The sequence below is a fragment of the Amphiprion ocellaris genome, chromosome 2 (assembly GCF_022539595.1).
Source record: "Amphiprion ocellaris isolate individual 3 ecotype Okinawa chromosome 2, ASM2253959v1, whole genome shotgun sequence".
Taxonomy (NCBI): Eukaryota; Metazoa; Chordata; class Actinopteri; family Pomacentridae; genus Amphiprion; species Amphiprion ocellaris.
Window position 1 is genome coordinate 24,777,728 of NC_072767.1, and position 15,196 is coordinate 24,792,923.

General features: G+C 39.2%; 1 protein-coding gene across 2 annotated transcripts; it reads right to left on the bottom strand.

Moving 5' to 3' along the window:
- Window positions 1–125: 125 nt before the first annotated feature.
- LOC111580074 (WD repeat-containing protein 47-like) lies at window positions 126–14,482 on the bottom strand. 2 transcript variants are annotated; one of them, XM_035955993.2, is made up of 16 exons: window positions 14,244–14,482; window positions 11,610–11,801; window positions 10,887–10,970; window positions 10,159–10,243; window positions 9,199–9,507; window positions 8,346–8,785; window positions 6,708–6,804; window positions 5,486–5,658; window positions 5,171–5,398; window positions 4,724–4,799; window positions 4,432–4,589; window positions 4,023–4,189; window positions 3,742–3,912; window positions 3,333–3,464; window positions 2,442–2,660; window positions 126–2,203 (listed from the first exon to the last, which is right to left on the bottom strand). In XM_035955993.2, exons 2-16 carry the CDS (start codon window positions 11,765–11,767, stop codon window positions 2,061–2,063), a joined length of 2,640 nt encoding a protein of 879 aa, XP_035811886.1. In that variant the 5' UTR covers window positions 11,768–11,801; window positions 14,244–14,482; the 3' UTR covers window positions 126–2,060. The 2 variants fall into 2 exon arrangements, with proteins under 2 accessions (XP_035811886.1, XP_023143419.1); XM_023287651.3 differs by having other exon boundaries at window positions 4,023–4,192; window positions 14,244–14,481.
- Between the last annotated feature and the right edge of the window lie 714 nt (window positions 14,483–15,196).

Here is a 15,196-nt window from a genome sequence, read left to right on the forward strand (position 1 = left end):
CACTGGTATACATGGTGCATAAATATAAAACACAATTAATTTTTCACTTTACATCTTTATTCCATCAACAAGTTTCTAAGTGTCCCTTAAAATATCTTTGTTTATTCAAATGCAAGAACAACATGTGTTAGACAGCCACTATTTTATTATTTTAACAGACTGAACTCCAGTGACCCCAGTTCCCTCATTTGTGACACATTTGTGCACAAACATTAATTAAAACTACACATGTGGACAAGCACATTGAATATTCTGCTATGAGCCATAGATAAGTTAAAATTGATGCATAATATGATAACCCCATGACATACATTCTGTCTTCCACATCCTTCTCTCTCTCTTTCACTCACATGCACCAGGCTTCTACATACATAGGTGCTCAGTAGAAATGAAGATAAAATCACATCCTTAAAGATGTGACCAGATTTGTCATTTCATACTGTGCAACCCTGCAGCATTTCTTTCTTCAAAGTGCATCATTACCACTGTCTTGACATCAACCTGCTGAAAATATTGTGTTGTTATTTTTATACTGTTAACTACAGTATATTACATTTTAAAGTTCACCATACAGCCCTTTACTTCCTCTTTCTTATTCTGCATCTTTGTTTTTTAAAGGCTGTGTTGTTTTTGGGGCAAAAACAGCATGCACAATTCCTACATTTTAATTATGATATGAGGAGCTGAACAGTGACTGAGCTCTTGTTACAACAGCTATTTCCCTCTTTTCCCAGTCACTTCTCACAGCTGCTCTAAGCTTTGGTTTTACTGTGCTCTTCTTTTTAGTTTACACCGAATTCATCAAGCAACTAAGTGATGACTATGAACTCAAGCAGGGTCTTCTAACAACATGTACTTTTCCCCTTTTTCCCATCTTGCGATTTAAGCAATTTCTTTGACTGGAACTTAGTGTTGAATTTTTGTGCGAGACACATTAACAAATTCCTTTCCTGACTGTGCAAATTCTCTTTTCTACCTTCACATAAAGTACTACTCATTACCAAAACATTTTTAATAATAACGTTGGGAATTTATACATGTAAGTGTGCACCAATGCAGATGAGTGAAAAGTTTCTGCACTGCAGTGACATTGTAAGGTTTTACAGTTGACAAGGCATATGAAAAAATACCAAAATAAAGCTGCAAATAAATAAATATATCAATCAATCCATACATCCAAAAGGTTTCTACAAATGTTACAAAAAGGCACATTATGATATGCATAACCAAACGTGGCTTCCTTCCACAACATGAAGTCCAGTCACTGCGTCTCATAGAAACTATAGAAGTAGCAGTGTTTTAATGAATAGTTTTGTTAAAATCATGTCATGTCTTGCTGAGCCAAACCGAAATCATTTTTTTCGTATCAAATTCTGACTATGGCTGTCTAAAACTCACTTGGGTTTTGTGAGATAATAACTAATCTAATTTGACAGTGTGCTTGCAGGGAATTTATTAATACTTTTCAGTGAAGGCATTATCACCATCTGTATATTGTAATTACATCTTTGCCTTTTAATAATGTTCTACTTACAAAAGCCACAAACAGAAAGGTATTAAGCGGATGCACAGACACATCTTATGTGAGTTTTTAACCTCACATGGATTCCAAAAGCAAACACAAAAATACCCTTGTTTCCAATATTTATGGCATTTGCAAAATCTGCATACTATTTAGCTTTAATCTCAAACTGCAAAGCCAAACACAGAGATTTCCAAAATGCCATTTTTGGTTGCACACACACAGGTACGTACTCACAAAGACATATACAGTAGTATTCAAACATACACAAACATGTAAACTGTCGTTTTTAAAATGACTGCATTTTCTGCCTCAAAATGCATCTTCTACGCAATTTTTACATACACACATGGTACACGCACACACACACACTTGAAACTGAGCAACATAAAAACAGCTTGATGCTCACGATATGTATGCACACCACTGCACATACACAGGCCTCGCAGCAGTTAGTGATGCCATGCTGGGATATATGTGGATGCTGTGCTCTTGTGATCACTGCTGCTCTGGGTGTGAATCAGTGTTTCTCTGACTCTCAGGGACCCTGAGCCCAGAGGACGACAGTTCGATCTGCAGACGAGGAGAGGAAGGTCCGGTTATGTGGGTGCCACCGACACTGGATCACCTTGTCACAGTGCTCCCCTGCCACCGTTTGAGGGAGGGGCTTTGTTAGGTCACCTGAAGTCAGAGAAAAGTACATCACACAGTGCCACCAAACGCCAGACTGTCAGCAAAAAGGGGGTGACTTTAAAAGCAGCTTGTGTGTGTTGCAACTGTTGCTATCAAATGGACACCAAGCAGGTATAAGCTTTTCAAAATGGAAATGATTTCTCTAATTTAATCCCTTCTATTTTTCTGTCTTGTGTGTCACATACAGTACATGGTTAATTTGTTTCTTTCTTCATGAAGGTTTTACCTTGAAGGTCACTGATGATGATTCGGTTGTCATAGGAGCCAGTGAGGAGATGATGGGCTCCAGGTGAGAAGCGCACAGAGCGAACGTCACTACCATGGGGGCGGTATGTCTGGACTATGCGGCCTCCTCTAATGTCATACAACATGCAGGTACTGTCCTCCTGACCAGTGGCCAGCAGACGGCCGCTGGGATCCACTGCCACTGAAGCAACTGCACTTCCTGCAAGAGATGCAATATCAAGTAAGATGCTTTCTGTGACTGGGTGCACCATCATACTAAAGAGAGATAAATTGTCAAATTAACAAATTGCTGTTGAAATGCAAAGTCTTTAGTGACCCGCAGTATCTGTGGAATCACACACTGCAGCTTCTATTCAGTAAAAGTTTCCTCTGTTGCTTGTTGACCTTGACTTGTTCTCTGAAGAATCTGATTTTTGAACTCGGCTCATTAACAACTTTCGGTGATAATTAGATAAGAAACAGCGCAAAGCAGATGAAGCGATCCACTAACATACCAAGGGCACCCTGACATTTAGGAAAAGGTGTGCTAGCATTACTACTGTAACACGGGATGTGGAGTAAATTAGTGACGAATGTGACAGAACTAATGCATATCTTTTCAAAAGATTGAACACAATTACACATCAGATGCCAAATTAATGCCGATCCAAATGCAAATTTAAGTATTTAAATTATCTTTCTTTATTTAAATCTATATGTTTGTAATATGAAAAAGATGAACACACGTTTTATTGCTCCTGAGATAATATATTAAGCTGCTCTTCTTGAAGCATTTGTGTTTTCCTATGATTTCATTGAGATGCTTCTGTATCCTGTAACAATGTGTTACAAAGGATCAGCTCCAGTGAGAGACAGGCATGATGTGACTCACCTGAACCGTGCAAAGTTGTGCCCACAACCCGAACACAGCTGGGCACTCGCAGGTCCCAGAACCGAACTGTTTTATCCTGTGAGCCTGAGGCGATCATCCACCCTCCCCATGTGTACAGAGTCAGGATGTGACCTGTTCAAACAATACATGATATGTCTTTACCTTGTTGCATTTAGTTGTGTTTACACACCCTGTTTATTCCATTAACTAATTAACATTGTGGTACTGTTGATTTGTATGATTTAACTATATTCATAAATAGTAAGTGTGTATTTGTTAAATATCTAATGCATCAAGGCTTAATGAAAGAACAATGCAAATGATCTACTATATCTGCAAGCTTATTTCAAAGCCCTAGAGTTTCCGCAAATCTGTTTTTCATTCAGTTGTAGGTGAAAAGCTGATGTACCTGTGTGTCCACTCAAAGCGTGAAGGCCCTGTCCTCTCTGACAGTCAGTAGTGTAGATGTTGCAGTCTCCCGCCCCAGCACTGATCAAGATGGATCCTCCACTTTCAGGACCTTCCATGAAGGCCAGGTCCCTAATGGTACCATCGTGCATGCTGAACTCCAGGTCTGGGCCTGAATAAAAGGACAAATTTGTGTGGAGACAAGAGGGTTACAAGGAATTCTGCTCCAGCTTTCTGTGTTCTGTGATTTTAGAAGTGCAAGTAAAACACATGAAACAGTACCTGTGGCATTGCAGCTATCTGCATTGAAAGGCAAGACTTTGACGTATTTATCGTTGGAGCCAGTGGCCAACAGTTGTCCACAGTGGCTCCAGGCAACACAGTAGATTGAGCCCTTGTGATGTTTGTTTCGTCTGAAGCGCACTGCTGGCTGCTTCACTGCACCAGAACTACTAAGAAGTAAACAAATCATATAAATCAGAGAAATGAAAAACTGCAATTAGGAAATTACTTCTTAAAAGTGTGTTTTATAAAAAAGCAGCTTGAATTTGCATATTTTAACCGATGACTCTTGAAACTATTTCTAACTTATTTTTCTCTAGATTTCATTGATGTGAAACCTTCTTGATGAAGTACACTCCATTCAGATTCTTTGTCGAAAAGCTGTTGGATACCTATGGATGGTTCCTACCTGGTGGCCACTGTTTCCGGGTAGGCACAGACTCGCAGGGTTTTTGAGTTGGAGCCTACAGCATAGAGTGCTCCAGAGGGATGGAAGGCCACCGCACGCACCGCCTGTGTGTCCTCGAGCTGGTTCACTTTAACAAATTGTGTTTTGGACTTCCCTGGCTGGTAAAGATCAGAAAAAATATCTTCAACACTTCAAAAGTTGTCATCAAGTTCGCAAGTTTTCACGTGTTCCAGCATTTGATATTTGATAACTGATAGAGTTCTGTATTAGATTTGTAGGCAGTTTGCTGTACCTCGTGTGTGTTGCGTGTTGCAGAGGAACTAGTGTCATCCTGAATTGTAGGACCAGATGCTCTGATTCTTTCAGCACTGATGATCATAAATGCACACACAAAGATTTATTTCAAACATATACTGTACTTATTTTGCAATACAGAAATCTAACAGTATTGCACTAGACATTTGGTATCAATTAAAAATGCTTAAGAGTGATGGGATGTTTCAGGTGATATTTTACAATTTGTACATGCTTTTGCTGCAAAACATGAGAAAAAAAATCCATGTTTGACATTAAATCAAAATGAAATATTATTTCTACTTGGTAACAGCTTCAAAACCACTTGAAGCCTCTCAAGCAAAGCCTTTGCATCTTACCTAAACTCAATCAAAATCTGTGATGACCTCATAAGAACAGGATGTTTTACTTAAGACTAGTAACCAGACACTCTGCAAGCTCTTACCTTTGGCTACTAGGAACTGGAGACTCGCTGAGCAAACCGTGGCTGCTCACCCCACCTGACTTGTCTCTGGGCGGGCCCTTGTCTGTGGTGTGCCGGGTGTTGGACATCCTGGGGCTGGAGGTGCTGTTGCTCCCTGTCAGTCCGTTCCACTGCTGGCCCAGATGTGTCATCACTTCATCTCCTTTGTGGTCAATGCCCACATTCATCTCCTCCAACTTCTGAATAGATCTAGATGGACAAAAGGCAAGATATCTTGCAGGTACCGTGTTCTTTTATTCATAAATGACACTGACTCTTATAGCATGACTTTCTCACCTGCTGAGGAAGGCCTCAGTGAGGTTGTTTTGGGCTCCATCCTGTGGCTTCACTCCTCCCTCCAACAGCATCTGCTGGTAAAGCTGCCTCTGCTGCTGCTTCTGTTCCAGATGTTGCTGCACACGGAGACGCTGCCTGTAATACTCCTGGATGTGCTCTGTGGAGTCACGACGCTGGACACACAAACACATGCATAATATACACACTGTAAGGCTTGTTTTGGGAGAAGATGTCGAGATCCCTAAAACTGTACTCTGACAGCATTTGTTTTACCTTGGCAAACCCCGAAACCTGAATGATAGAATATTGTTGCCTTTCAGTATTCTCTGCTTCAAAGCTTGACAGTGCTCATTGCCACTTCACACACACATCCAACTGCACACACCAGATTATAATAGACAAACTCTTTGTAACAGCCACTACTGACAACTCTTCAATTCCCAAGGTCTCGTCCTCCATCATCTGTCCCATAAAAAAGTTTTCAAGGATCTCATCATATCCAGCCAGTCTACAGTATATTCTCCTTCATGCCTCTCACTACTTTTCGTACACACACATGCACACACGCACACACACACACACACACACACACACACACACACACACACACACAAAACAATCTAATCTCAAAGTACTTTGCACCTCTAGATGGGACCTGGAATGCATAAAGATGAGTGATGATGGAAGCAGCAGGCCATTGTGGGTGTGACCGCACATCAAACCAGATTATGTGCCTACAGTGTCCATGATCTTCACCCTCTACACTGGGACAGAGGTCAACAGGGTGCAAATACCCATGGACAGGTGTGGTAGAGAGTTTTGGCAGGATTTATGATGCAGTAGAGGTATTGAGACCAGGCAGTTCAGGGGTTCAGGGAAAATAATTCTATATCTCTTAAATCTGGGGTAATGACTCTGGAGGGAAGACTGACTGAAAATCTCTCTTTGACTTAGGTGACCAGACAGACAACGATGGTGTTTTCTTTTTTATACAGTCTTCACAAGATTCATGGAGCCAATTCAGCTTAAGCAAGCAAAGGTGATGCGCCTCACTCCTTCGTCTTTAAACTTTACCTTTAGAGTCGAATAGGATCTAATACACACTTAAGATTACATCATCTGACACTTTATCATAAATTTATGGTCTACTTATGGTTTAGGCTACACATGGTATCACTACACATATAGCAAGGCACTACTTATGGTCTGCAGTTCAGATCACCTCATGTGTTTCTGTGCTGCAGGGTGGACCACCATCTTTTCCTGGAGTCAGAGGAGTTCGTGTGGTGTTGGGTCCATCCAGGCCTTGTGGGTGTTTCCTATAGGTAGGAGGATAAACAGTAAAAGTATGTATATATAAACAATGTAGATGTTAAGCTCAACAATGAAGGAAAAAAAAATAATGTATACTCAAAGATTTTAAAAAGAGCAACAAAGTCAAAGCCATGGTACTACAATAAAATGATATAATACATAAAACAGTTATATTTATGTTAAGTCAAATAATAATTTTGTTTAGTATATGGTATCAATTGAAACCCTGTAAAGAGTTGCATATGATGTTGCAAAAAAAAATGGTTTAGAATGACAAACTCTTGAACTTGTTCATATAGTAGAATGAAGAGATCAGACTTTGGACCAGTTATTCAGTGCATCCAGCAGGTGGGGCCAGAGAGAACCTGACAACATCTTGTATCCCCTCTAATGAGCTGGTCAGCGTTAAACCATCCTGTCTTTACTTTCTCAGTGTTTCATCACAATTATAGGGGCCACAGTTTGCCAGTCCTCAGAGCAAAGGACTGGTTTGAAAAAGAGAAGGACATGATGAGCCATAAATACTCCAGTAATATTATATTTAGGCTGTAAAATATCTGTTTAAATCACTGAAATTATCTTTAATTTACAGCCCTAATTTAGTGTAAGGCTTGGTAGTCTCATTTTTAATTATGAGTCATCAGCTAAAGGTTTCAGATTATATATTCCATCTATCAACACTCAGCTGCACTAATGTGCAGCACTGCTGACATACGAGGTAGTACGTCTCTTTTAAGGTAGAACTAATGGGGTTAATGGAGATATAATCATGCAACAAGATCTACCACTGGGTTTAGTATTTAGGGTTGCAAATGCACATGCTAGGGGAGACAGCAGAATGAGAGAGCTTTGGAAAATAAAAAGCATTGTACTACAATATGATTACTACTGACTGGTAGAAACTTACTGTGAAAGATGAAAACAAAATATGTCTTAAAATATAGAACAATATACAATTGAGGGAGTGTAAATGAAGTAGAGAAGATTATACATAATAGTCTTAGTGGTTAGTTGTCGGTAATTAGGGACTAGCCATCATTTATATAACTTAAATTTCATGATGGGCAATTTGCTCTGGGGTTTATGAGTGTAATATTATTATATAGTAATCTTTGCTGAGTGAAGGAAGCCTTTAGCTGACAAAAGTGATAGGTCAATTCATTTCTAGCTTTTAAATCTTTGAATCTGATACAAGCACGAGATGGACAAAAGAATAGTAACTGAACTGGTTTTTGCAGCATTTTTCATTTGCGTTTGTTTTTATTTTTAAAGATTTTACGTGCTTTGTTGTGTTTTAGGATTCCAAAGGCTTGTTTTGTGAAAGATAAATAATTGCTGAGTTGAAAAAAACCTAACTTTGATGACATTTTACTGTGTTCAAATTTGTTTTTCAGTGACACACACACATACATTTCTACTTTGCAAAGCAAATGCGTGGTACACTGTGATTTGTGATGTGCAGCACATCTAATGTTAAGTCTAAATCATTTAGCACACCAAGCAACAAAAATATTTCTCTCCAGTTTACTCCATCTTTGAATCTTACCTCTCAGGTGAATCATCCTGCAGGTGCACATTGTTCTCCACGAGACTCCGACTGAGAGCAGACTTCATGTTGGCCTCCATGCCTCTCTTATCCTGTGCTGCCAGACCGTGGGACAGGCCATCCAGAACTGGGTTGAGTGACCTGGACATGTAGGTGTCGGCTGAATGAGGTCTTTGACGAAAAGGTGAGGTAGGACAAGGGGACAGACGATTGATTAAAGGAGTGAGGAGGTCGGCATAGCCAGCCTTGCTCGGCTTCACCAGCCGGTCCACATGGATGTTGAGGGTCTTCTGTTGGAAGGCGCAGGTGAAGGCACCTGGGGAGACGTTCTGCAGCCAGGAGAGCAATGACAAATCCAGCTCATCACAGCCGTTCCCACACAGCAAATCCACGCCGAGCAACACCTCACCCTCTGTAATCTCCTCACCCGTTGCTTTACTCTAGAAAAGAGCAAAGTGCAATCATCCATCCATCCATTCATTATCTATACACCGCTTAATCCTCTGTAAGGTCGCGGGTGGCTGGAGCCTGTCCCAGCTGACTCAGGGCAAAGGCAGGGGACATCCTGGACAGGTTGCCAGTTTATCATTGGGCACATGGCAATCAGACTTTTTTAAAACTTCTTCTGGAAATAGAATTTAATATGCACTAGATATTACATTAGATGACACAAATTAACTAAAATCAGACAGTGTTTTTCTGGAGAAAACAATGGATTGCACAGCATTAAAATACCTTGCAATGGATTTTTTTAGTGTCTCTACATTTGTGAAGAGGTAACATTTGGATTAAGTATTTTACCAGCCAATGAAGTTTGAGTGTATCTCTTTTCATTTTCTGGGTATCATATTACCTGACAGAACTCAACACAGCACTCATAAAGGATCCCTTTGATAAGCAGCTGGAAGAGGCGGTTTCCACTCGCCCTGAAGCCAGCCTCGCTCAGCTTCCTGTCCGCAGGGATGAACTCTGCTACCATAGCACAAGCCTCCTCGAAGCAGTGGACACGTGCCGTGCTTGGGTTCCAGTCTTTGAACTCTGCGTGGTGGGTGAGGCGAGGCAGGGTGAGGAGGAGACACAACTTGCTGTAGTCGTCCTTGGTCGGGCAGAATTCCTCCAGATTGTGGAGGCACTTGACCGCCACCTGCATGGTGAGCTCCAGCTGTAGATGATAGAAAATGAATCTGATGCTGTGATTATATTTAGGTCTGTTTTATATAGCAGCTCTCTGGTATTTTGATGATAAAGGATGGCATTTACTTGTTCAGTAAAAATGCAAAATATCAGATATTTGGATGGAAGCCAGTAAAATCAGCTTTTTTTTAAGGAGGTTAAAGGAGGTGCACGCAAACCAGTTTTCTTCTTTGGGATTTCAGTGGAGAGCTTATACGAATGAAGAATAATTGTTAAAATAATTGATAATAAAATTGTGGAAAGTCTGTGGTTAATCAGAAGCTATACATTAGAAATCAGATAAACAGTTGCTTCACCAGCAGGTCAGAGTGTTTTCAAGTGGGCCAGTGTGTACACATACAGGATGTCAAAGTATCACACTGGGAAGACTGATTTCTCTCAGAGATAATTAAAGTTTAGGAGCTTTCCCACTGTTTTTACACATTTGTATACAACTCCATCATCCCAAATAAAACACAGGCTTCTTCTACTGATCACTGAACTGCTCCACTGGAGCAGGGAGATATTAGACTGCCATGCTTGAGGGCATTTTTTATGTATTTGGATTTTTGACTACTAGCCTAGTAATACGATTTCTGAATTACCAATGTGAATGATGGTTAATTAAACATATACATACGTTCTGAGGGTCTTCAGCAGCTGACATGGCGTTATTTACACACAAAGCTTCCAAAAACTTCTGCTTCAAAATGATATACCGAAACCTGGAAACACAAATCAGGTATTAGAAAATACACTACTGATTAACTCTCGTGTGATATTTTATGAGTTGATTCATTTTCATAAACTGATAGTTTAATTAGGTAGGACTTGAGTTTAAAAATGCTCTCCATTTGTGCAGAGGGGTTGGTGATTGGGAAGAAACAGAGGATGTCAGTGGGATGACATGATCACACCACTACAGTTCTGGGACCTGACCTAATTTAGTTCTTAAGGCTACCAGCCTTCCATTTTACTGGCTAATCCAGCCTGGACACAGAGTGAGGGTACATATCATCTATAAAGAAATTTTCAGATACTTTATGTACTTTTTACCTTCGTTTCATATTGCCCTGCGAATCTATTCCTTAGTTTCATATCTTTATGTATGGCTTGCCTAACTTCTACTTACTGTGTATTTTTATTGGTTAAATCATTTGTCAATCAATCAATACTGTACTAAATATAATATCTGAAGTACAAAAAACACTCACTCAAAAAGTCTCACTTTTAGTTAGGCCTGAAGTTCTCTTCATAATGCCTCAACAAGAAATCAAATCAATCTGGTCTTTAAACATGTCCTACAGATGACACTTACTGTCAGTGGAGAGATGATGTAAAACAATGAAATAGAATATTTTTTCTTACCTTTTCTTGTCAAACTTGTCCATCCCCTCTAGAGGCTGAATGAATTGCATCACCTCCTCCCACTGGCCGTCCAGAATGAGTTGCCTGTTGAAAGTAACCAATGAGCAATTTCAGAATCCTCTGAAAACCACAGTGGTGCGGTTAAATGCTTCAGAAAGAAGATAACATTTTTGGAAAGTTTTTCCTGTTGATAAAATTCTTATAGGCAAGTCTTCTTGACAGTCATCCAGCAGTTATTTTCAGTTAACGAGCAGGTTCCTGTCTAGAAGAATGATGAGAGAGCTATTGCAGCATCAAAGTTCCATGGAGAGAATCACCAGTTCATGTCTGGTAAAACGTGCTAAAAATGTTGAGTGACTGCATCAAAACAAGGTTTAAGAAACATGTTTCTCTAAGGGTTATACTTCCACTGGTCATAGTTGCATGGCAAAGCTCTCATGTCAGTGCATCAACACATAATGATTGACTGGATGCTTCCTGTTTGAAGTCTTCTAAACAGATGATTGGCTTCTTGGGTGAAGAGGCGGGATATGTCATACAACCACCATCTCTGGTGTTACAAAATTCTCTAATAGATTTCAGGATTCTTTAAGTGGCGAGTCTCTCCTTAGACATCTCTGCTGTTGTGACTAAGACATTGATAAACTTTATTTAAAATGTCTGTAAAATTTATTCTAATCTGCCCTTTGTGCTCTACTCCTGCATCCATGTCTGTTGTCATACCTGAGGAAGAGCATGTCATCAGAGTAGAGTCCATTAATAACACCGCTCTCCTTCTCCAGGGCCAGCATGCTAATGTGCAGCTTCCTGGAGTTGAGGAAGTCCAGGATCAGCTTGATCACCTCCGCCTCCTTGATGTTGATTGTCTCCTCTGCCGTCATGATTGCAGGTCAGTGGTGGCAGCTTATGAGCTGGCTGAGAAACAGAAAGAGGAAATATATAAGGTTTAACAATACAAGGTTTATGTTAGATCTAAGAAACACCGATGTAACTGACTGACCATAATCATTTTTGTATATTAAAACAGCTTCAATATACTGAATGAAATTTTAAAATGAGCATGCAGAAAATTTTAAGTTTTTTTTTTTTTTTTTTTTTTTTACATAGGGGAATAAATATTTGTTATTCCAACACATGGTGTCTCTCCAACGGAGTGGATGTCATGAAACAACCAAACATACTATACTGGAAATGATCTTTTGCAGATGGAGAGTGGGGTTATAGAACAGAAATCAGTTATTAGTAATGAGTAACCCATCTGTGATGAAGAATTGATGAGGTTGTTGATGCTGGCTGGTGGAGTGTTGTCTCACTTTTCATGAAGGGCTCAGTGAACTTAGAGCACATTTTGGGGGAAGATCATGTTCTTGGACATGTTCATCCAGAGCATCATGTGGCAGATTGTCTGTCTCTGATCTTGACATGTCAGCATCTAATTTGCCAAAAGCTCATTCTTACCTTTTTCATGTCATCTGTGGTATTGTGTCATTGGAATAATGCTGCATTTTAAATTGGCTTATTCAGTTATTGGTCAAGGGAGCATCTGTGTACTGGTTATACTATGTGATTTAACTTTGTGGTTGTAAATTTGTCACCAGCTGAACAGCTTAAAAACTGCATTTATTTTGCTGTTCAATGTAAATGGCTGTGTCTTAGTGTAGACAGACATTTGTGTTAAAGGGTGAGGATGCCCAGACATCTTAGCAGGTTAAGATCAATGCTAATGATGTAAACATTGACTTAAGACTTAAGACTTTTATTACACACTGGTTTACAGTTCAATTACAATAATATGCTTGTAGGGACGTCTACTTTGTAGAAAAAGAATTGTGAAAATCTGGCAGCAAGGGTGCTAGAAAAAATACATTTAAAACAACTGAACACTGTAAAATTCTAAAACAGTAAACAAAATGATGGCAAATATCTGTAAAACAATTATATTTTTGACTCATTTAAACACAGTAAAACCTGTAATTTTACACACATACACATGCTGTAAAAGAACAAATTTTACTATTTGTCAAAATTATAAGACTATTTGCAGTTTGGGCCTGTTAATTTTCTTTATTCTTTTTTTTTTTTTTTTTACAGTCAACATGTAAATTAATACATTTTTCGAACTTTTTCTTTGATTTTACTAGATTGTAGAAGGTGTCTGTAATTTAACAAAACAGGGAAAATATGCAAAATAACTTTAAAGAAATATTCATACTACTATTTTTAAAATCATTAATATGCATATTTATCTTCCAAACAAAAGCATATAAATGCTAAAAAATATATATTTGTGCTGATTTAAATACAGTAATACAGTTATGGTTACATATTGAAAAAGGAACAAATTGATATTTGTAAAAATGATTTTTTGAAGTGGGCTTTATATACAGTTTTGGGATGTTTTTTGTAAGGTGCATGTAAGATAATACCTATTTTTTCTGTGATTTTACTACATATTATCTGTAACTTAATAAACCTAAACATACCTAAGTTTTCTCCTAAATGTATTTGTGAAAAAATATAACTTTGCTTATATGATAAAAGTAGCATCATTTTATGGTGACACTAAAACAATGAATTACCTTTTTTTTTTTTTTTTTTTTAAACACTAATTTAGATATGGACATAATTTACAGTTTTGGCCCTGTCTTTTAGTGTCCACAAGTAAATTCATGTTTAAAAAAATATTTTAGAAATTATTATCTGTAATTTAACCAAAAACTGTGAAATACTAGTAACTTATTCAAAATAATTTATATTAAAAGCTGTCAAATGAAAAACGTTCAGCTCAATAAGAACATTAATCTTGCGCAGAACTTGTCCAAAAATAAGGTCTGGTACTTTTTAACCATCCATACAGCTGCTGGGCATTTGAACTGAGCTTTTATGACAATATTTTTGCTTTTTAATCAGCTTACATTCCTAAATGGTATATTGTTTTGCAGGGACACTCGGTTGTAGTTATCTAATTTGGCCTATAAATGGTTAATGGCTGCAACATCTCACAGACAGCTTATGGCAACATGAAGGACTCTTCGTGATCCATGGTATCTGTGTGAGAGGGAGGCTGAGGGAGCAGTGATGCCCCCGGAGAGGCCGCCCTGACACCGCCCTGTCCGTCCCCTCTTCTCCCTGGAACAACATCCAGCTCCGCTCCTGGAGCTCTGCGGCCCAAACCTGACAGCCTCAGCACTTTATCTGCCCAGACACACCTTGTTTACCAGAGAATGACACCGCATAGCGCCCAGTCACACGCATGCAGGACAACACAACACGACAATGTCACTCGCTTTCATCCCCATCGTGCGGAGAGCCGAGCAGGACGGAACAAGGCGCCGGGAATCCGAGCCAACTCCTCACCTGTCAGTCTGCGCCAGCGATACGCCGCATTAAAGCCGCTCCGCTCCGGCGCCCAGATGTTACAGCGTCCACGCAGACGAGGACAGATAGATTGTTTTAACGTAGAAATCCCTCTCAACGTTTCCAGAAAGCTCCTTGCGTCCTTTTTCTTGTACACAGCTGCCCGTTGCCATGCGGACGCAGCCGCAAACCACCAATCAACTGTAGCACTGACACCCGGTGGTCACACCTACAACACCAAACTTTGACTGGATATTCAGCAAATACAGAGGGAGGCAGGGTATATTGTTACTATAGAGGTGGTTCTATCATGACTACAGGTGCTTAAACATATTAATAAACCAACAACATACAAAAATAACCTGCTCTCATTCAGGTAGTGGGTTTGCCTCGAGCTATGCTAACATATACAGTACAATAGTATTTACCCTGAATGTTAGCATGTAGCTAATGATTAATATTGCAGGTTACATTTTGAAGTCGGCTCAGTCTAAATCCTGAAAAAAAAACACCTCAAACTAAAGCTGTGGGTCCTTAGCTAAAATAACATGTTAACATCATTTTTTCTATATGCAGCCAGACCTTCTTCCTTTGTTATTTTTTAGATTAAACATGTCTAATCTTTTCCTTGTCCTCCTTAAAATCACAGTCGTCAGGGGACTCTCCAGAATTGTTTCTATTTCCATTTCCAATTATTCTATCTATCTGTCTGTCTGTCTGTATGTATGTATATAAAATCACATTCTAGTCAGGGGACTCTCCAGAAATGTTTCCATTTCACAAAAACCAGAAGCCGTAACTAAATTTAAGGAATTTAATGTTGCTTCTGTAACGGTCCGTGTATATTTTGGCAATTGGATTTTCCGTTCTGAAACGGATATCGAAAAACAAAAAAACGAGTGGTTATTTGATTTTCGTTTTAAAATACAAAAATTAAACTTGAAATACAAGGC

Excerpts from the sequence above, each read along its gene's own strand:
- LOC111580074 (XM_023287651.3), bottom strand. The coding sequence starts at position 11,767 with ATGACGGCAGAGGAGACAATCAACATCAAGGAGGCGGAGGTGATCAAG. Across the intron at positions 5,659-6,707 it reads GCAGCACAGAAACACATGAG|CGTCGTGACTCCACAGAGCA; the intron begins GTGATCTGAACT and ends TTGTGTGTCCAG. Across the intron at positions 2,661-3,332 it reads CACAACTTTGCACGGTTCAG|GAAGTGCAGTTGCTTCAGTG; the intron begins GTGAGTCACATC and ends CATCTCTTGCAG.